Below are 22,933 nucleotides of genomic sequence, written 5' to 3'. Positions count from 1 at the left end.
AGCTTAGATTATTATACTGTAAATATTTCTTTAATGCACACTTATTCTAATATAACACACTGTAGAGTTAAATGTTTTTGGCGAAGTGCTCTGACTTTATATGGTGCAACAGTATTATGTGAGTAGCGCTCTTCAACTTTAACGTTCACATATTGTACATGTACATACGTATGTTTGTAATAAGAAAAAAATTTAAACGCATTTGATTATTATTTACGAATGATTGTTTTACTTATTAAGAAACTGTAATGAAATGAACACACAATAATTTAAGACCATAGTTACCATGTCATGAACACAGTACTTGTGAACAATACTATATGTATAAAATGTGGAATAGCCGTCTAACAACTTTAAATAGCCAAAAAATCAAAAATAGTTGTCAAAATTTTGGAAATATTGTACATAAATTTACTTATATTCTTACATATATGTATCTTCTGTGTGAATCGCAAAATAGATAATACGGCTCTTCTTCTTATTATAAAGATATGGTTTCTATAAAATTATTTTTCACCGAATTACGTGAACAACACGCAACATATTAACACCAAACACTACCTATATTACTGATAAACCCTCAGAAAAACTTTGTTTATGAACAACTTCTCTGAATCCTTACTGACCTAGGGCTGAGGGCACAATAGACCATAGATCGCGGTGCATACCTCTATTCAATCTATCTACTGACCTAGGCACGCCAATATATCTATTCTGCAGAGGAAAAATTAGAGCTAGTATAACATATAAACCAAGATTTAATTTTTTTATGTATTTATTTAATCCAAATATTAATTCAAACTTTCAATGGTCTCTATGTTTTTAAGGTTCACAGCCAAATATTGTTTGTAGAGACGTTGCTTGCAGAAGTAATAGAAATCGTACTCGTTGGTGAAGTTCTTACGTATCATTTCTTTGACATCTGCGTCTATTTTTGGCTTTCGTTTGTTCTTATTTCGGTTTGTTATTTCATCATTATGTACTGAAATGGGAAAAACAATTAAAATAAAAACTTTACGAACATAATTGAATCAAATACGAATAGTTTATAAAATTCGAAAAGCACATACTCTCAAACAGTATTTTTGCGCCCTGGAAGAAACGTGGTATGTATTTCTCAAAAACAGTAAGCGTTATATTGGTGTCCTCCCAAGAACCAACCACCGCATAATCTCGTTCGACATGCTCTTTCGCCATCTGTACAGCGGTCGGTGAATTGAAAGGCCTGGCGAAAAAAATTTATAGAAATTAATAGAAAAAGGTATTCAAAATCCCAGTTATTCGATTTTCGCTTACATGCAATCGTCATGATGGCCACAGAAAAAGAGCGTTTGCCTTTTGTAATTTCCAGTGAAATCATTGGTTGTAAACGGAACATATTGACACTCAGGATCACCGCTACGCACACATTTATTGAAATCCTTTTTATACCAGTGCGTTGATCTTGTTGGTTTATTGGGATCCTTGCGATACTCAATGGCATTCTTATAAGCACCACGTGCATAAAAATACCAACTAATTACACGCTCCACTGGATCACGCACTAAATTTATGTAGATCGGTTTTGGCAAATCGAATTTTTCGAAATCAAGCCAATTTACATGTTCTATATACACCGAACCATCAGCAAACTCAGATATGGTTTCGGCCAATTGAATCTGCTCATATTTCTTCAATTGACGTTTGGTAGGTCTATGCAGACCTTCACGCTCTATAACCAGGTTGTTGAAGCCCTCCAATTTGTTAAAAAGTTCAAGTAGCGATTCGCTACCAACTTTGGCACAGCGATTGAAGAAGATAACATCAATCTCGGCTTTGCGCGTGTTATTCAAACGTTCTGCACTCAATTTCTTTAACTATAGATAAAAATGTGAACACTCTTTGAAGTTGAAGAATGTTTGCAGAACTGTATATCTTTGCGATGTCAGCACAATCATCCATTCAATATTGTAATAAAATAAAAAATCTGCAGTGTAACTACATTTATACGGTACATATGTATGACAATAGGAAGTGAACAGGTGAAAAAGTACTGAAGGATATTTTGAAAACTCTTATATACCCAATTCCGTTATGAGAAATTTTGTTATAGGAAAAATATAATAAAAGTCCTAAAGTTTAGATTCTGAAGATATCTACAATTAAATTAATAAGACGCTTATAGTAGCTTAATATAACTTTAACATAATATTTAACTTTAGAGTAAATTTTCATTTATAATTTAGTTTAAGACGTATTTAAACATTTTTTTTAATTCCGTTTTGAATTGTAAACATTTTTTTTATTCTCTCGATTTTTTTTATATGATTTAATATCAAATTATATCTTATTCTATAACTCGAATATAGAATATATAAATTCGCTCGAATTCGGATTATTATTACTAGGTAACACTATTTTCACGATTCCAATCATATTTCCTTGCAAAACAGTGATGATGGAGAAATGAACACTTCACCTTGTCGAATATGGTTAAAAAATGCATGTAATTTCCTTATTGGTCTAACAACATGAATACATTTCGACTCAATATGAAAAATTTGAGGTTATGAGTCTTCAACATTTCAAAGCTCGAATAAAGTTCCTTGAAACATTTCGGTAACGAAGAAATGTATTTCATTAAGAAATCACTTGCCGACCTAATGTTTACGATTTTTTCTCAGCTTACTAATAAGATATACGTTGAATTTATTCGACTTTTTTATAAACATAAGGTACGTTTTGGTAAACAAATATTTTTTTTCAAAGAACATAGTTCCAAACCGAAATAAAAATTATTTGTTTATAAAACGTCCGCTTTCGATTCGAGCCACCAAACAGTTTTGAAATATCCTGCAAAGCGACCATTATTAAAAATAAAATGTTGATCGCAATTTGATCGACCAGTGGATGATTTGAGTTCTAAAATATATGCGGTTAAATTTTTTCGAACTAATGTCTCCTACATTTTGAGGAAAACAAAATCAGGTGTGAATACGGATCTAAACTGCAAAGTATGACCACGAAGTATCAAAGTATCTTCACAAGCTTCCCAATTCCATGTTGAGCCAAGCAAATGGTTAAGGATTGCTAAGTCGAAAACATATTTTACGCATGCCAGTTTCAGTGTTTTCAAATTGTATCATTATAGACTCTTTGCTTTCACATATTGCTCGAATATTAAATAAAGAATAGTTAAAATAAGATAAGATAGCTATTCAGCAACCCAGCAATGAATTTTCCTCTCAACAACCCGCAATAGAATAAACCCAAATAAAAACGCCATTATTTGTTTTAAATAAAATTCCGATTTAAATTATTCTGCGAATATGAGATGGTAATTTTTTAACAAAAACTAATCTAATGTTTTTTTATCAATATATTTTAAGTTCGCGTGGGGCTAAATCACGTGGTTTCTGCAAATCTTTATCAACTAGCTTAAGTTCATTCAATTTAAGGGCTATATACTGCTTATGTAGACGTTGGCGGCAGAACTGATAGAATTCAATCTCGCGTGTAAAGTTTTTACGTAACATATTTTTAATATCTTCACTAATGTGTGGTTTCATCGGATTATAATTTCGGATGTTCTTATCCAGACCCACTGTAAAAGCGCATATATGTAACTGTTTTAAAATGTATAATTTATTATTTACTCACTATAATACATATTTTTAGCGCCGCGGAAATAAGACGGTATGTAATTTTCCAAAACACTCAATGTCACATTCGTGTCCTCCCATGTGCCTACCACAGCGTATTCTCTCTCCACCGTTTGCATAGCAATTTGCAGTGGTAATTTAGTATTAAATGGACTGAAGAGCAAAATAGCAAAAAATTAATATTTTTTTCGCGTTACTTTTGAACCAGCTCTAACTGGCATAACTCACGTGCATTTGCGCTCATTGTGACCGCAGAAGAATAATATTTGCCGACGATGATCTCCGACTCGCTCCATAGCCGAACCTTCAATGTACGTGCACACTTTCTCTCCACTCAGCACGCACTGATCGAACTCTGTATTCACCCATTTCGGATTTGGCATTTCTCTGTTACTTTTGCGTCGATTCGGTACAAATATCCATGGTGATCTGATATAATAGTACCAACTAATGACCCGCTCCACCGGATCGCGCACCATATTCACATAAATTGGACGTGATGCGCCGTATTTGGAAAAGTTTAAATAATTCACATGACTAACAAAGACAGTGCCATCCTCTAAGCTTGCAATATTATCAACTAATTCTTGCTCTTCGTACTCGTCGAGCAAGGTACGTATGCCGCCATTATGCGGATCAACCTCAACCTCAAAGTTGTGTACTTTTCCCAACTTGCGCATTAGCTCTATTAACTGTATGCTCCCAGTTTTGGGCACACGATTGAATAAAATAACATCTAAATCGGCCTTAACAGTATTATTCAAATTGTGTGTATTCAAACTGAAAATCTGCGAAGTAACATTGAGATTCGGTGGTTTTAAAAGAATTATTTCTGATATATACATATGAAAGTATATTTGCAAATATTGCTATTTCATGAATGATGAAGCGGCGCACAAGTACTAGAAAATGCTTGTAGCTATATAAAGTTTAACAGTAAGTGGATGAAAATTACCCACATTTAAAGAGAGAAATGATTTGTGCAAAAGTTAGAAAAAATTGTTTCTTCTTATTTTAAAAATGTAGTGAAGGAAAAGTAATCTCGAAATCTGAATATGCTCGAATTGATCAAATATTTATGATAAAAATCTGATACTATTGAAACCCAGATATTATTTAACATTTTTTCTGCCACCAATAATTCAAAGATATTAGGATTTAAATAATTGTTAAGTAGGTGTTAAAGAAGGAAAATAATGCGACGAAAAACCAAATGCTAAAGGCAATTGCAACATAACTGGGAAATGTACATATGAGGGAGGTCCAAAAAGTACTAACCGTTAAATTAAAAAAAAAATCGGTATTTTTAAATAAGCACTTTTCAAAACTTGTGAAGATTACATTTAAAGTAACAACTTGACATTAAGAATGCGTCTATGCATTTTTTTTAGAAGTTCTTTATATCAAAGCAAATATCATATTGTCATTCTTTTGTTATACAATCTCGCTAGTTGGATTCTACTTTTTCAACGATGGCAAACCCGTTGCTCTTATAATACTTATATAACTAATTTTTTCTTTATATTCCCGACATCTGATGATGCCATCTAGTTCTGGATAACAATCAGTAAGTTTGACTTTTTAATCATTAACTGTTTTATTTTCGCTTGTTGAAAGATTAAAAATAGTTTCAGGATTCTTCTCTAATCCATACAGAAGCGTTCACAGGTATTTTTTTTATTATAATTTAAGACGCTACAACCAAAACTTATAAAATATTCAATGTAACTCATAATTTGTGAAGTCTTCTATTATTGTCGTATACTCGTAACATTTATTTTAAATTTGCACATTCGCAGGTATCCTGAGCTCATTTTATTTGTACATCTATATGTACTGATGAAAGTTCCATTAAATTATTATGTATGTGTAGGACTAATTGAATTGTCTCATCATTTCATCCTTTTTAATGGCAATGTATTGCTTATACAGGCGTTGCTTGCAAAAATTATACAATTCGATTTCGAAAGAAAATTGTACTTTCAAATGTTCTTCAATATCCGGATCCAATTCGTTCTTGTGTGGTGTGGCATTTTTGTGAAAACGTTTTGGGTCACCTAGTCCAGATAAAGGTGATATTAGAGAAAGTTGTTTCGCTTTTTAGTATGAGTACTCAAACACTTTTGCACTAGAACAGCTATTATTCGAATCTAGAAACCTGTCAAATAAAATACTATAAACTGAACCCACGCTAAAGTTAGAATGACAAAAACATGTTTGAAAATTATTAATTTCTTCATTACAATTCGATAAAAGATATTTTACTTGACTTCGATCTATCACAAAATCACTTTCAAAAGAAGCTCTAATATATTTCCTCAAGAAATTGATGGTTTTCGAAAATCCAAAATTTAAATTTAAAATAAATAAATTTTTATATTTGACATGCTTCTAGAAACAAAATAAAACAAACACACTGAAATAAGCGTTCACATCAGTGTGGGAAAATAATTTAAAAAATTATATTTATTTTTACCCAAACTAACATATTTTGTACGATTGTTAAGAAAACTATGGTAACATATATGTATATGGGTAAAAAACCTACTGTAAAACACTTTAGTCGCAGCTCGGAAAAATCTCGGTACGTAGTGTTCCAAAACTGTTAATGTTATATTTGTGTCCTCCCATGAACCGACTACAGCATATTCGCTTTCGATGTTACGTTTGGCTATTTGTGTGGCAGTCTGCGAATTAAATTGCCTGCAATATAATGGGAGTTTATGGCAGTAACTTTTTTACTTTTACTTATTGCATAGACGACTAATTTCATAACCCTTTAAAGGCAATGTAATTTAATTGAAATTCAACTAACTCTTTTAATAAACGTTCAACGTACAAAACATTTTTAGTACTCAACATAAAAAGATATTTATAGTGCTAATTCTTACTCGCTTCTGTCCGATAAAGGGTTAATTTATAAATGTTTAAGCTAAATTTTCTGTGCATGTATGTATAAATATTTATACAGTGGCTTAAAATCTTTAAACGTAATACTTAAATACAATACAAAATGACGTAAAGAATAAAACGTAAGTCAGTAATAACGTTACTACTTCAAAAAGAAATTACATTTTATATACAACCAAAACTCGATAGCCCGAGCAAGCATTAATTCTATATAGCAAACATATAAGCCGAAAGTTTACCTCATCCTGTTTCGTAAAACCATTTGTAATTGCATTTGTGTAAATTTCACAAAATTTCGGAAATTCGATTAGCTTTATCTATCAATAGTCCGAGTTAGTGAGTTTTGGTTGCATTTTTGGGTAACTTCCACTTACTTGCATATCTCTATATTGCCGCAAAAATGCATAGCAAGTCTACGCCAATCTGCATTGTATGGATTATGGGAGTCGAAAATACATTCTTTACGCTTTTGTCTTATGCAATCGTTGATATTCGTATCGAAATATTCCTTATCTTCCATTTTATGTCCGTTTTGCACGTAGAATGCAAAAACAGCCGGATGACGTATATAATAGTAAGCGCTTACTACTTTTTCAATTGGATGACGAACTAGATTTATATAAATCGGCTTATTATAACCAAATTCAGTGAAGTTAATCCAATTTATATGTTCTACATAAGAGAGTGTTTCATTTTCGGCAATTATATCTTCAACAATTTCACGCTGCACATCAACATCCGTTAAGATAGCGGCAAACTTTAACGGTGCATTACGGAAAGGTTCAAAATTATTTATCCTCGAGAGCGCATTTAAAAGCAAGGACATTGATTGTGAACCGACCTTTTCTAGGCGATTAAAGAAAAGTACCTCTAGTTCGGCTTTTTTGGTATTATTTAGTTGATCCGCATTTAACGTGTAAAGCTTTATGATTATTTTTGGGAAAAAAATTGGAAACAGTGGGAAGATTTTGTAAATCTTTTGAATTTGTTAGCACTTCTATGATGTCTATTTTACGTACAAACATGTGTGGGTTAATGGGAAGAAATTGTCGGAGTTGAGCTGAGATGAAATGGTACCACTACTATTATGTAATGCACATCTACTTATTGTTAATTGAAATTGCTAATATCCATACCAGTTCTTGTTAATAAAGTGCGGTACTCAAGTACCTAAATATATTTGTTGTAACTTTTGCGACTCACTTCATAATGTGTAGTTTTCGGAGTGTCAAACTCAATGAGTGTCTTAGTAAAGCCACTGAACACGCGATCGCGAACAACCTCTTCAAGGCAAATTGACCGAGCGAATATAGAAAAATTTGTGTTCCGTCAAAAAAATCGTATGCAGTCTTAACGTAATTTACATTGATATTTTTACAATGCCGTATGCGGTGCCCACTCATCGAAATGTTACTATTGTCAATTTACCTGATTTTTTATTGAATTTGACATTATGAAAACCACATATACATATTTACTTACAATACATATTTTGCATAAACTGCATAGACTTATCTACATATATGCCTATGGAAAATAATTATGTGCTACGGAATTACGAGACGGTATAAAAATTACAGTTTGCGGTTGTAACTAAATAGCCATTTATACATATTCAAGTAATACTTATTCGAAATTTAGTTTTATTAGAGTTATCGGTTTGCAAAAATTTTCTAAAACCGCAAGCTAGATCAATGTTTCTTACAAACTTTGACTAATATTTCTAGACAAATTTCATATTTTATGATATCACCAAACCTAAGTACTTACACTAATATTTATTTATAAAATTACTATTACAAATATACCTAAATACATACATGCATCAGATAAGGTAGAAATGCCATTTCCAAAAAATATTTTTTAACATAACTCAAGAATCTGTATTTATGCAGCCATATAGCAGCCATAGCTGCAGGAAAATACGTACTTGCAAACAGGGCCATTTCCACAAAAATGCATCGAAAAACGGCGCCAATCACCGTTAAACTCAATATGCGGATCAAATATGCAATCGGGTATTTTGCCGGCTCGTACACAATCGTTGAATGAGGTATCAAAAAATTCGAAACTTTGCGTCTTTTTTTTCGGATTCCTCAATAACGCATTGTTATAGATAAACGGATGTCTCAGATAGTAATAGGCACTCTTGACCTTTTCAATTGGATGTCGAACCAAATTAATGTAAATCGGTTTCGGCATATCAAGCTGAGTAAAATTTATAAAATTCCTATGCATTGTATATGCACTGGGCACGCCGTAATCGAAAATTTCATCGGCTAATTCTTTTTGGTCTTCAATTGTATCAACCATTTTGCCAACTATGCGCACTCTGATGTTATATACGAAATTATTAACCCTTGATAAAGATCTCAATAGTGTGCTCATCGACTGGCTGCCCACTTTTTCCAAGCGGTTAAAGAACAAAATGTCGATTTCGGCTTTTTTGGTATTATTGAGAATCCATGGGGTTAATGCATTGAGCTTGTTTATTTTAATAAGGAAGGTACATTTTTTTCACGAAATATTTTTTCAACAAAATTTTACAAATTATTGCAATGGAGATGAAGATGAAAAAATCTACATGTTAATGACTCCCCACTTTTCCGAATTTCAGTTGATGGCTTACGAACAGAAATACAATAACTCTTGCACTCATGTTTTAGGAGAACTTGAGGTGGAAAAATGTATTTTTTAATGTTTCATTTAAATGTTTTGTTATTGAAGAAAATATTTGGTTTAGTATGGAAATTGTTATTATCTTTCAATATATATAGCTGTAAAAACAAAAGGCTGAATTTTTTTGATTAGTTCCACTATAAAAATGTTTTAGAATTCATAAAATGAAATTACACATAGTAAAATATTTTTTTTATTTAATATTTAATTTTTTTTTTAATATTTTATATAACTGTATGCGAAAGATGTCATATAGAGTCAAGACACAGATAAAACGCGAAGAGTAACACAGTCGTATTATTAACAAAAGCAGGTGAGCAAAAATATAAACGCTTTAGAGACACACGTAAAAACTGTTTGTATGAAATATAGTCAGTTATATTTGAGTGCTATATATGTATGTAGTTACTAACTATTTCAATATTATGTAAATTTTAATTTTTTCTTAAATTGTGATCATCTCTATTCTTGCGAATTTATATATCATTATTTATTAATTAATTTTTAGCGGTTAGTACTCCGTAATGCATAACTCTTAAAATAACTTCGTAAAATGCATTTTAAAATGCACTATCAGAAATGTATTTTGTTGTGCTCTGTTATTATAAAAAGAAAAAGATACCATACATAAGCCTTATCTTCATTTTAGATAACGGTTATGTATGTAGAATGGTTTATATGTAATAGTAGTTTATGCTCACTGACCGAATGACCCACAATATCATTTAACGATACACTTATACGAGGTACTTTCATTTTCATTGCCTACACGCTTAATGAATTCATTATAAAACAATCACAATTTAATGACCAAGTTTAAAAATGCTTTTTGATACATACATACATGTAATATGCTTGTAATTCCAATAAATAGGTAACTTTTGCGATTATCGATTTTAAAACTATTATATAGCACTGAATATTAATAATTGTTGTTACATAATACCAAAAGGCAATTATCTGCAGCTGAATAAGCAATGATACGAGTGGATCGGATCCATATAAGTGAATGAGTTTTTATTATTAAGTTTTAAATTTGAAGAATTTTAAGAAATATTTTTAACTTGTATAGCTTTTTATAGCAGTTAAAAGCACAATAACTATTACAGCAGCGATAATAAAACAAAAACGAAAAAATGCGGCGTACGGAATATATTTTTTCTATAAAAAAGGGAATGCAATAAAAAATGTTGCTTGCATGGGCATATGCAACTCTAGCAAAATCACTATTATGACTACTACTGCATACAAGTGGGTTACCACTTAACTGCAATAGATTCAGAAATATCAGTTATATCATAATTTTCAATGTATTGTTTACTTTTTGAAAGTTTTAATTAAAAAACTTAGTTAAAGACATAGAAAATTTCACATGTTAACTCCAGGAAAATCTGATTATCTTAAACAGAACACCATTAAATCACCACGAAATCACTTGAATATTAGTCATACATATATTTTTGAGTATTTAATAAACGAATGCTTTCACGTTGTATTTTTCAGCGCATAATACTGCTTATACAGACGTTGTTTGCAAAAATTATAAAACTCATATTCTCTTGTAAAGTTCTTTCTAATCAGTTCCTTTATGTGAGCACTTATAGTCGGTTTCCACGGATTGACATTCATTGGTGTCGATATCATTCCATTTTCAACATCTATAAAAAATATTCAGTAATCGGAGAATATATTTGTGAACCCAAGTCTTTATGTACAGAAGTTAAATTATATGAAAATGCATAAGGGATGCCAAACGATTTTTTTTCGAGCAATCAAGATTATATTTTGTATTTAATAATTTTTTATTTTCCGATAATATAATTCTTCCTTAAATGAAACGAAAACAATTTTAAAAATCCCTTTACCTGAGATAATTTTCTTTATAATTTTTAACTGGATAAAACAATTAAATATTGGATTTTTTGTTTTAAGTTAATGTATTATTAATTATTTATTTTTTAAGAAATTAAGAATTATCAACACTTGGCATCCCTAAATATATATATTTTAGAATTTTTTTTTAAATTTTTTCCAAAGGTCATAATTTTTAACGTCTGTAAATAAAATCATCTATTCTACATTCAATTTACCAAAATACAGTTGCGTTGCACCTCGGAAAAATCTCGGTATATAATGCTCGAATACTTCTAATGTAACATTCAAATCCTCCCAAGAACCAACCACAGCATATTCATTCTCTACATGCTGCATAGCCAATTGTAAGGCCCCGTTTGAATTGAAAGGTCTGGAATTATTTTAACTATGTAGGTTCAAAGAGGCCACCATGCTACCGAATTATGAAAACAAACATACTCGCAACTTGGATCATGCCCACAAAAAAATAATGTTTGTCGCTTATGGTCGACAACGGAATTTTGAAATTTGGAGTCTACTTCATAGCGACACTCGAGATCACCACTCATAGCACAGTCTTCGAAGCCTTTCTTATACCATTGCGGTTTGCGGAATTGCTTAGTTAATTTATACATTCGCACAGCAGTCCAAGGTGCACGCTTATAATAGAACCAACTGATAACACGTTCCACCGGATCTCGTATCATGTTGATATAAATCGGTTGTGGCAATTCGAAATGTCTGAAATCAATATAATTCACATGCATTGAGTATGCATAGGGTTCGCCAAAATCAAGAAGCTCATTGGCCAGCTCCTCCTGCTCATCCTCCTCGAGACGCTGCCGGACAGGTTCGGAAAAGGGCGCACGACTTACACCAAAACCATTGCGCACACTCAACCGCCGAATAAGTTCAATTAGCTGTTCACTGCCAACTTTCGGTACACGATTGAACAAGAGTAAGTTTGTCTCAGCAAATTGTGTATTATTCACATTCTTTGACTTTAACGAATGTAACTGCGCACGGTTTTCGGCAAAAGAGAAGATAAAATTATCACAATTTTTATTCTTTTTTAAAATATTTGCTTAATTAAAGCTTTAATGGTTTTGTCTGAACCTTAAAGGCAAAGGTGGGAAAAATGAGCGAAGTTGAGTTCGAAAAATTAATAGAATGCCAATATCTTTGTATATATATATTTTTTTAATAGCTCTTATAATTATGCATACAAATAGAAATACTAGAGGCATATATGTGTGTATTAATAATCATCATCGTATATCTCATCATCATCACTGTGCTGTGGTAATAGCACATAGTCATCATTGTCTATTCTGCCGAAATTACTGATCGCACTATATTGCAAATATAGACGCTGTTTGCAAAACTCGTAAAACTCAATTTCATTGGTTAAGTTCTTGCTAAGAATCTCACGCGTTTTCTGACTCGCTGACCTTTTCACCGGGTTCCTATTTACTACCGACAAACGCTCTTTACCCACTGAAATATTGAGAGATTGTATTGAAGATTGAATAAGTAAACAATTTTAATAATTCCTCTTACTATAGTAAACAACTTTCGCATGTTTGAAAAATTTCGGTATATAATGCTCTAGTACGGATAGGGTGATGTTTGTATCGTCCCAAGTTCCAACCACTGCATAATCTTGTTCTACCGTACGCTTGGCTTTCTGCATTGCCGCAACAGAGTTAAAAGGCCTTTAGTCGTGTAGAAGAACATAAATAGCTTTGAATTAATGTTTCCCTTATACCATATACTTAAACACATAACATAACTACAAATAAACAGGCCTGTATGTACATTAGGCTGGGAGACAAAAAAAATCTAATACATTTTACTAAGCCTCAAAAGCTTGCAATGTGAAGTGTCCTAACCACAAAATAATTACTACCGCAAAAATTAATCACATCTTTGGCTTTCAAGGCAATCGCTTTCAATAACAATTGATAAAGGAAAGGAAACTGTAAAAAGAAAATGGAATGAGGCAAAAAGTTGTAAAGACTAAATTAACTCAACTATAAAATGCGAATGCAAATTAGAAAAATATGGGAAAGTATGTCAATAAATATTAAGTGAAATTTCCCGAACTCACAGTGCTTCATATTGCTGTAGATCGTATATACATATTTCTAAATCGGTAAATAATTTCTGTAATCATATTTCGTAGTGTAATTCCAAAACATTCTTATTTCGTAAAGCATTCATGTTCATCAAAAAGAAATTGATGGCATAAACAAAATATCAGATCGACAATTTTTAATTTAAAATAAAAAAAAAAACAGAAAATCTTCATTAATTACAATATTTTAAAATACTATTTCTTTTCAATTGTTCAAAATTAAAAGAAGATAATTTCATACCCCTAAGAATTTAAATACAATATTAAATGAAATGTCAAAACTTGTATTTACGAATCATATAAAAAGCCGCGTTGAAGTTGAAGAGTAGAACTGTTCTCAAAAGGGTTTTCTATGTTTTTACTTCTAACAGGCAAATTATTGCTTAGTCAGTGGAGAATTGTGTTTCCCAAAAACAAATATTTACAGTCGACCCACCCTAATGCACATATGTATGCGCGTTTGATTGCACTATGGTTGTGAACGTGCAAAATCTTCTTTGCAAATAACGCCTTTTGTATTTTTTATTCTACTTACATGCACAGTTTTTTATTTTGTCCGCAAAAGAATAGCGTTTGCCGACGATGGTCACCGGATGCATTTATTATCTCATCCTGATTGAACTGGCAGTATAAATTATTTGTTTTCACGCAAGTGTCCAAATCCATATTCATAAATTCGTCTGAAGGTCTTGGTGGAGCTTTATCTCCCAGCTTAGCCTTCATGTCTTTGTAATACCACTCGGCTCGAATATAATAATGCCAACTTATAATCCGTTCGATGGGATGTCGAACCAAGTTTATATAGATCGGTTTGGGTAAGTGGAAACGAGTGAAATTTATGTAAGCTAAATGTTGACTGTAAGCATGCGGTTTCGGCAAGGTCAATACCTCCATCATCAATTCACGCTGCCGACTTGGTCCAATTAGAACAGTCTCGAAGCGTTTACCGGAATCGCGTGATGTGGTGAAACCGTTTAGTTTACTCAAGCGAGTCATCAGTTCCATTAACGACTGACTACCCACTTTAGCAACCCGATTGAAAACTATCAAATCTACGTCAGCTTTCTTAGTATTATTCAAATCGCTAATGCTTATGCCATTCTCCACAGTCTCCTTATTCTCGCCACTATCGTCGTCGACTATTACGTTTGCCGATTCACGAGTATCTTCGGAATCAGCGTCATCGTGATTATGGGAATCCTCAAATTTATTGAAATGTTGTTCATATGGTCGAACTTTACGTAATTTCGGATGAAGATGGCCTTCCTTGTGTACCTTGTCGTCATGGTGCGCAGCATGGTGTCGTTGGTGTCCCTCATCAATATTATCATTATTCATATTGTGAATGCTATTATTATCATTGTGTCGCCTGCGTACATTTCGCGGATTGCGCTGTTAGGGGATTGAGTTGTGGCCATAACATACAGCAAGAATTTTCTTTTTTTTATCGTAATGAGACCGACTTGAACCTCAACCATTAATAGGCTTACAAACGATTATGGACAAAAATAACGGTATAATGAAAGGAAGCTAATGGAAACAGGGTCACTACGTGAAAATCAACAACTTTTAAGGAGATTAGTAGCACAAATGTATAAAAGATGAACATAACCAATAACAAAAACGCTCTTAGGTTATATGAATGTGACAGCACAATAAAATTAACCCAGAAGAGTTCGAATATAATTACCCTATGCTTTTTAAGATACAAAAGTATCTTTAACAGTCTCACTATTTTAACCTACAGAGCATTAAAACTCATCTTTCATACAAGTATATTCCAAAAAGAACAATTTTTTATTACGGTTGAAAGTCTTATTGACTATATTGAAAATAAGTTTTTCTTAATAGTTTTTAAAAATTTTTCAAAGCTATAGCGATTATCACATGTGATATAACTTACGAATTTACCACCATTTTGATTATAGAAGTAAGACCATTTTATATGACATATAATTACTCATATATATACATATATAGTATTATGTTAATCGGCCATCATAACTCAGAAAGAAAATTGGAGAATCAAGAAATGTTATAAGTAGAGTGAATATACTCGTACAGTTTTCGTACGAGTACTTCGCTTTGATGATACCATGATTTTTCAGCAGAAAAACAGCTGATCTAGTATAGCTAATTGAAGTATTATTTAATTTGGTTGAGAAGATAAAATATTAACAAATTAAAAAAGTTAATACTAAGTATCTTAGAAAGTAAAGACAGTAATAAATTACAAATTATGCTACATGATAATTAGTTCTGCATAAAGCGTACAAGGCAAATATGTCATATTAAATTTAAAAAAAAAATACTTTTCCATTCGCTATGACAGCCTTGCAAGAAAATAGTGTTGAGCTCAAGCTTCTTACGATAGTAATATCCTTTCAAAGCGAATTTAAATTTCATAACGTAACGATTTTATAGCAATATATTGTTTATAAAGACGCTGTTTACAGAAATTGTAAAATTCAATTTCATTAGTTAAATTCTTGTGCAATATTTCACGCACTTCCTGTGAAACACTGGGTTTAATTGAATTCCTATTAACTTGGTGTAATCGATTCTGAGCCTCTGAAAATTGAAATGATAAGTAAAATAAACATATTGAACAAATTTGAGCAAAAAATTACTTAAAATTTGGATTTTCAATAAAAAAAAGAGCTCCCACATTGAACTTTATAAGAAAATCATACAGAGTGGATTAGAGCAGCACCGAAGTGCTAAAAGCTTAAGGAAACATCTAAACTTAATGCAGCACACTTTTGAAGATTTTGAATTATAATATAATAATATTATTATATTGTATGTATGTCTGATACAAAAGCTTATATCGAAATAAATAATGAATCAATACTACATTTTTATAAATTATATATCACATTCATCAGAGGTAGCACATATAGCTTATTATTGTTGAGAAAGAGTAGAGGCACCCACATACTATATAAAATTTATATGCGATATGACACTTTCTGAAAGCCAAATGCCTCAGAAGTAATTTTAATTTCTCACTAGTTGAGAAATATTACGAGAAGTTTGTTCAACTCGACCAAGGGATTTCAGAAAGCCACAAAAGTTGTAACATAGGATATTCTCATATCAGCCTGTAGGCCTTGTTTTTGAAAGTGTATATATTGTATAAATGTAAAATAAGAAAAATGTATTACGATAATATGCCTCCGTTGCTCCTGAAAAGAACCTCGGTATATAATGTTCCAGCACTGTCAGCGTAATATTAGTCTCTTCCCAAGTACCAATCACAGAATAATAATTTTCAACATTTCTTTTTGCCCGTTGCATTGCCTGGTATGAATTGAACGGCCTATGTGTAAATAAAAAAACAAAAATAAAAACATAATGTGTTTGCTGACTAATCCTTTTTCTTAAGTTTATTTCCCTCACGTATTCGGTAAAATTAAATTTTAATATTTTTCGATTCGCTACTCCAAAAGTCAACTCCAGTAATTACAATTTAGTTTTTACAATAGAACGAAGCATCATGCTCATGAAAGAAAACCTCGCTTTATATAAAAAGTTGTCATATAAAGTCTATATAGGCAAACGAATATGAAACTGCCCAGATAGTGAATGAACTGAAAAATACTCTGTAAATTCCTTTTCCACAACAATCGGTAATTCCCTTCTTTAATATGACTTTACGCAAAAAATATATACACAAAATTTTTACTCACATGCATAACTCTCTATTTTGACCACAAAAAAACAGCATTTGTCGACGATGATCACCTAGACTATGCTCTTCGCCTTGAGTAAATGTACACTCTTCATGGTGTTGTAGTACGCAAGTTTCAAAAGATTTCTTTAACCATTTTATGCTGGGAACTTTATATTCCCCGGGGAAATTCCGCACACGTTCTGCAATATACCAAGGAGCACGCACATAGTAAAACCAACTAATTAAACGTTCGACCGGATGACGTACTAGATTTATGTAAATGGGCCAAGGTAAGTCTAGTTTCCCGAAGTCAATGAATGCCACATGTTTTGTATATGTTGTTCCTTCTCCTTTCTCCATTATCTCATCTGCTACACTATTTTCGAATGTCTTTGTCAGCATTACGGTCTCCATTGGGGAGGGTTTATCACGACGTGCCCTAAATTCATGGCGTTTACCGAGTAAACTTAAAAGAGCCATCATCGTTTGGCTACCCACTTTGGGAACACGATTGAATAGGACGATCTCTACTTGAGCTTTTGATGTTTGGTTGACACTTTCAGGTGTCAAATACGGCAACTGTCAATGGATCGAAGAGGAAACAAGCGGAGAGCAAAGCTTAGATATCATAAACTTTATTTTTATAATTTATATGTATGTACATATTGGTTTGTACTACTTTTGTAAATTTTACTTTATTACTAGTTATGAGGACGATCAGACCAACCCCGGAATTGTTAACGTGATGACTGCGAAAACATTTAAAATTTGTCCGATAACCGTAAAAACGTAACTTTGCTGATATAGATAGGGCTTATTACTGGTCCCATACGAATTTTGCTCAGACTTCACGACAAGTATTTCTATTGACAGTAAAATACCTTAAATAACAACTGATACTTACCACTTATTTGTATTTGAGAAATATCGAAAAATTAAATATTAATAAGCAAAGAGGTAGGGATATGTTCCAACGTACAAATCTATACATATATAATGTACACAAATGTACAACAGAACACACAAAAGATGTGTATATTGAATGAAGTATTAAACTAAAAAATAGCTCAAAGCGTTGTTTAAGATAATACCGGTATTTAAGCCGGGTTGTTAATTCAATAGTCGATAGTCGTTAATTTGTAGTATATTTTTTTTTAGAAAATTAACGAACTACAGCTACCTTGTAACAAAGTACTAATCAGAGTATGAAGAAAAAATTATAATATTTTTAAATTGTAATTCACTAATCAGTAAAAGCTTTATGGGATTACATACAGTTAGAATTTTCAAAAAATCGATTTTATTATTTATTTTTCTTAATGTATATATTTTTAATAATACAGATATCGTTCCGGTCAATATTTTCGAAGTAACACGTAAATTTGAAAAAAAAATTTATCCCATGTTAAGTGCATTCTGTAGTTTTGCTCAGAATCGTGTTTTCAAAGTCGGCGACCAACATTACTCGAAAACGGCTAAACCAATTAGTCTCAAATTTTAACATGAGCTTTTTATTATGTTATTTAGTAATTAATCGAAGTTTTTTCTCTCCGCTAAATATTTCTGTTTTTATAAACAATTTAAGGCCAAAATTTCGGTGAAAACTCGATTTTTTCTTTTTAAAACCGCCATTTTGTCAACAAATTTTATGTTGCTTATTCCTTCGATTAATCACTAGATTTAACATTACTTTAACGAAATCTGTTTGGTTTTTTATTTCAGATGATCCAGTTCAGAGATATAGTAGTCACTGCAAAACGTCTTTTTTGAGAGGAGCTCCCGGAGATCAGCTGTAGCTCTTTTCCAAACAAATATTTTTCCTAGCACTAAGTCTTAAAATATAGTTAAAAGGTACCGTAATATGTTTGTAATTATGTTTTAGATCAATAAAATTAAAAGTTTTCTCAGAAAAACTTCTGGAAAATTCACTTTTTTCGGCCTTTTAACTGTATATAACCCCTTATGTAGATAATACCGAATCCGATAAAAGAGATTACAAAAAATGGGGCAATAGATCACAAATACTCTTCACTCAAAACAAAACCTTTTTTACTGAGCAGTTTCTAGGGGCAATAAAAAATTCTGAAACTTCTATATATTTAATGTACTCGTACCAATCTATCTGACAACCTTTGCGAAACCCGTAGCATTTAACTGTTAATTGTCCACAAGAATGCATACACGGAACTAACACCACATACAAATAAGCTTTTTAAAAGAATAAATAATTACTAATTAATATCTAACACTTTATTCATTTCAATTGTCGTCAGCTAAACGAGGATGCATGCTCGAATTACAACATATTTTTGCAAACTGGGCCGATTTAAATAACAAAATATCATTGACATCGATAAGTTGTTGGTTGTTTATTTGCAATGCAATACTCAGCGCCTATACACATACATACTCTTGCATACGAGTATGTATGTGAATGTTGGCAAGCGCAAACCAAAAATGTTACAAACATTTTCTCATTCAACCGGAAAAGTTGGCGAGAGCAGCAAGTTGCAGTCAGTTGAGCCAAAGTAAGAAGCCACTTTTGGAGACAAAGACATGCGATATTCAAGATGCCACAGAACCACCGTTGTGGTGAGTAAATACACTACACTACGTGTATGTGTGTGTCTTATTGAAGCCTACTCAGAGCTTACAGATGTCAAACCACTTTATTGGACGATCTTGAAAATGCAGGTATTCTATACGCCGTGGCAAGGTCAGGGTAACGTACTACTTCGAATGGTGTCTTCTACACTGATGGCAATAGTTATTATGTTTGAACAAAAAAAAATTTAATAACGCTTGAACTCTGATGTGGAATTAATGTTAAAAAAAATAAATAAATTATTGTATTAAAAATTTCATATATATGAAGACACATATATTTAGTACAACGCAACATTGCTTTTTACGGCTTCAAAATGTTGTGAAAATGATTTAGCTCGTAACTCGTAAAAGTGATTAAAGTGATCATATCAATAGATATTATTATTTTTAAATATAATAAACGGAAAGCAAATATATAAGAATATTTTTGTTAAAATATACACCAATACTTGTTGTTGTAAATATATATTATAAATTCAGAAAAATTATGAAAAAAGGATACGAGTAAACGAGCATATACCGTTTAATGTTTTTTATGATTCACCGACACATGGAAAAATTGATCAACAAACTTCCAAATTGCAGCAAATAAACCATTATCAATTTTGTCTTAAATCCATTGTCATAATGGAAAGAAATTGTAGATGTATGTCCACATTACAAAGAATCCACTTATGTTCTAAAACTAACTGAAATTCTAATAATACCGCCGGACCACTGTTGGCATATAGAAGAATTTCACATTTAATCATATCTTCATAGTTATATCTTCTATGAAAATGCTTAATACATTGAAAATTTCATTTCGAAGAAAAAACATTTTCCATAAGAAATTATATAATTTTTCCCCAACAAAAAAGTGAAAGCGGTAATTTTAACGATACCATTGTATTTTTTGGAATGATGAAATTAAAGCGGATTTTAAAACTAAATAAATCTTTTTTCTTGTATTGTATAAAAAGTTTTTCCACATTTTCATACAAGAAACTACAAATTCACTTTTACAAAATTTAGTTAGACTCACACATAAAAACAATTTCCTGTAATACACTTTGTCGCACCAGTTCGCAGAAGTTTATAGTAGGTTTAACTATGTAAAAATTGTGTGAAAATACTTTTCAGCTTCGATTGAAATTATTTTCGCCTTGAAATTGTTCAAATACTATAATGTACTAGTTTAATTCGCCTACCTGAGTTATCCACAATTTTTAATTTTTTTTCAAATTTTTCAAATAATTCTATGACCCTGACACAAAGTTGAAAGGTTAGTGAGTAGCCAAAGACATTCAAAAGCATAGTCCAAGTAGAATAGAGAACACAGAGGACAGTATTTGTAAAAATTAGGTATGTATGCTAAAGGCCGAAGGAGTAGATGGTTCAGAGCTGAAGAGGCGAATTTTTGTACATTGAAATGTGGTCATAAATGAGTTTCAAATATGTCTAAGTGTGTAAGTGTGTAAAATATGCGATATACTTGTATGTATGGATGTATGTATTTTTAATATGTACCTTTAAACAATCTATGTTTCTCCTGAGGTATATGTGTTTAATGTATGAAAGTGTTTCTGCGAGTATATGTGTCTGAGTATGTGTGTGAACTTTTAGAAGCCCATTAAATATCCATTGCAAAGACAGAACATGGACATGTAATGCGTTGTTTACTATTACAACAATGTCGATCAGAAGGGTGATATCTTTCGCCCAATTATTTATGCACAAAACTTTCACGGGATCAATTACAAAATATAATAAAATTATTAAATGTAAACACTAATAAGATTTATTTAAAATTATTGACAGTCAATGATTATTAATTTTTTTATTAAATTAACACTCCGTTGTTGTAATCTTTTGTACAGATAATTGAAATAACATAAATTAACGAAATTGTAGTATTTATAAAAAATGTTTTCCTTGACTTTTTTGAATGTTCACATTTTTTAAAACACACTTTTTTCGAGACATAATCTCAGGCGAAGATATACGATACTCCTCGTACAGACCGAACAATACATATGAAAATATGAAGATATGCATTTTAAGACGAAATATTATCCGGTACCACTAACGCGAGGCGTGCAAGCACTTCAAAGTAACCGATGTTGTATGGTATGAACGAAATAAGATCTATATAAGTATGTATATGCATACAGTTCGACCAAAACAATATATGTCCAGTACCATGACACCATGAAATGAATAACGACGAATTTATGTAATGGCTTCGATGATTAAGCAATATATTTTTTATAATTTTCTTTTAACTCTAAACTTACCTGGCCGGTGCTCTTGAGATATTGATAGGTGCCATGAAGTGTGTTGATATTATCACGTCCTAAAATCGGAGAAATAAATATTTACTGAGTTACCACAATGTGCAATGTACAAATCTACAAATATATATATGGTATATTTCTTAATACTTCTCATACTCTTTGTATGGGGCGTATACGTAACATTGAACTTTTTTATTGATTTGGCAGCGTAACTGAGTCTAATTGAATTTTTATTCTGCATGCGTTTACTCCTAAAAGATATATTCTTACAGTATTCCATACAAAACAACATTTATATCAAATGCTTTGAATCGGAAACTTCAAATTGTCTTTGCTAAACTCGACTTAATTGATTTCAAAAGTTTTATATTTGCTAAGAATGCATTTGATATTAACGAAGTAAAACAAAATGAATTGAACAATATGATCTTTTATCCAGTCTCATAGGCCAAAAAATGTGTTGAAAATTAAAAAACGTTGTTTGTAATTCTTATTTGGCATTACTTACTTGATGACTCCCTTGGATTGATTTGATTGCCAGTTAAGCCGAGCGCTGAGAATTCCGATGGTTGCAACTTGACTTCCATCTCTTTGAGGCGGCTGTTAAGTTTATTTGTATGCATGAAAAGGAAAAATGTGCATGATATCGCCAAAATAGCGATGAGTTCAACGGATCTGTAAGAGATAGAAATCACAAATATATTATGTATTGTATGTATGTAATTTATATAATAAATATAATACACATACATACACAAAATTAAGAAATAAAAAAATATAGTTTTTTAAAGGAATAAAAATTGTTGAATAAAGTTGTATATTGGCCCATCCTAACCCTGGAAATGTAAATAGACGCCTCAATAGCGAACTAATTTACTTCATGTTCATTCAATTATTAGGGTTTCTTATTTAATTTTATAAGTTAAAAAAAAGTCATACAAAGAAAGGTTATACGGACAACTGGTTTAACTGTAAAGTCAAAATTAATTTGTGCAATATTTATATAGGAGCAGCAATATGTTCACCAGTGCCATCTCTTCGATGTAGGATATCTTTATTCTCTAAAAAATGTAATAACATTAATCCTGAATACTGGCGATTTTTTCGATAATCACAAGAAAGAATAATTTCAATATTTAATTATAATAATTTT

The 22,933-nt window shown here is 31.5% G+C and overlaps 3 protein-coding genes and 1 long non-coding RNA gene across 10 annotated transcripts in view; 1 reads left to right on the top strand and 3 right to left on the bottom strand.

Annotated features, from left to right (window-relative positions):
* Window positions 1–19,894, top strand: part of LOC118682746 (uncharacterized) — a 30,027-nt gene extending 10,133 nt beyond the window's left edge. Inside the window, exons 2-3 of the long non-coding RNA XR_011397021.1 lie at window positions 16,949–17,187; window positions 19,171–19,894. This is a non-coding gene — a long non-coding RNA (uncharacterized lncRNA). The remainder of the gene's footprint in view (window positions 1–16,948; window positions 17,188–19,170) is intronic.
* Window positions 1–22,933, bottom strand: part of LOC106620500 (heparan sulfate 2-O-sulfotransferase pipe) — a 33,431-nt gene that overhangs the window by 4,878 nt on the left and 5,620 nt on the right. For 2 of the 7 annotated variants that reach the window (XM_070111658.1, XM_036372285.2), the window contains 5 exons: window positions 22,289–22,455; window positions 21,781–21,839; window positions 13,757–14,613; window positions 12,645–12,799; window positions 12,266–12,581 (listed from right to left, as the gene is read on the bottom strand). In XM_070111658.1, coding sequence (XP_069967759.1) covers window positions 12,343–12,581; window positions 12,645–12,799; window positions 13,757–14,613; window positions 21,781–21,839; window positions 22,289–22,455 — 1,477 coding nt within the window. In that variant the 3' untranslated portion in view covers window positions 12,266–12,342. The other 5 variants (XM_070111659.1, XM_036372287.2, XM_070111660.1 and 2 more) reach the window with 4 other exon arrangements.
* Window positions 758–8,864, bottom strand: LOC106620203 (heparan sulfate 2-O-sulfotransferase pipe). Its single transcript, XM_070111313.1, has 5 exons — window positions 8,482–8,864; window positions 7,755–7,881; window positions 1,297–1,856; window positions 1,071–1,225; window positions 758–982 (listed from the first exon to the last, which is right to left on the bottom strand). The coding sequence occupies exons 1-5, from the start codon at window positions 8,862–8,864 to the stop codon at window positions 792–794; spliced, it is 1,416 nt and encodes a 471-aa protein (XP_069967414.1). The 3' UTR covers window positions 758–791.
* On the bottom strand, window positions 5,214–7,708 carry LOC138857824 (heparan sulfate 2-O-sulfotransferase pipe-like). The gene is made up of 4 exons (XM_070111662.1): window positions 7,688–7,708; window positions 6,926–7,473; window positions 6,190–6,344; window positions 5,214–5,698 (listed from the first exon to the last, which is right to left on the bottom strand). Exons 2-4 carry the CDS (start codon window positions 7,375–7,377, stop codon window positions 5,517–5,519), a joined length of 789 nt encoding a protein of 262 aa, XP_069967763.1. The 5' UTR covers window positions 7,378–7,473; window positions 7,688–7,708; the 3' UTR covers window positions 5,214–5,516.

This window comes from Bactrocera oleae, chromosome 6, assembly GCF_042242935.1.
Source record: "Bactrocera oleae isolate idBacOlea1 chromosome 6, idBacOlea1, whole genome shotgun sequence".
In the NCBI taxonomy this organism is placed as follows: Eukaryota; Metazoa; Arthropoda; class Insecta; order Diptera; family Tephritidae; genus Bactrocera; species Bactrocera oleae.
The sequence above is the reverse complement of the archived record's forward strand: the minus strand, read 5'-3'. Positions and strand labels throughout refer to the sequence as shown.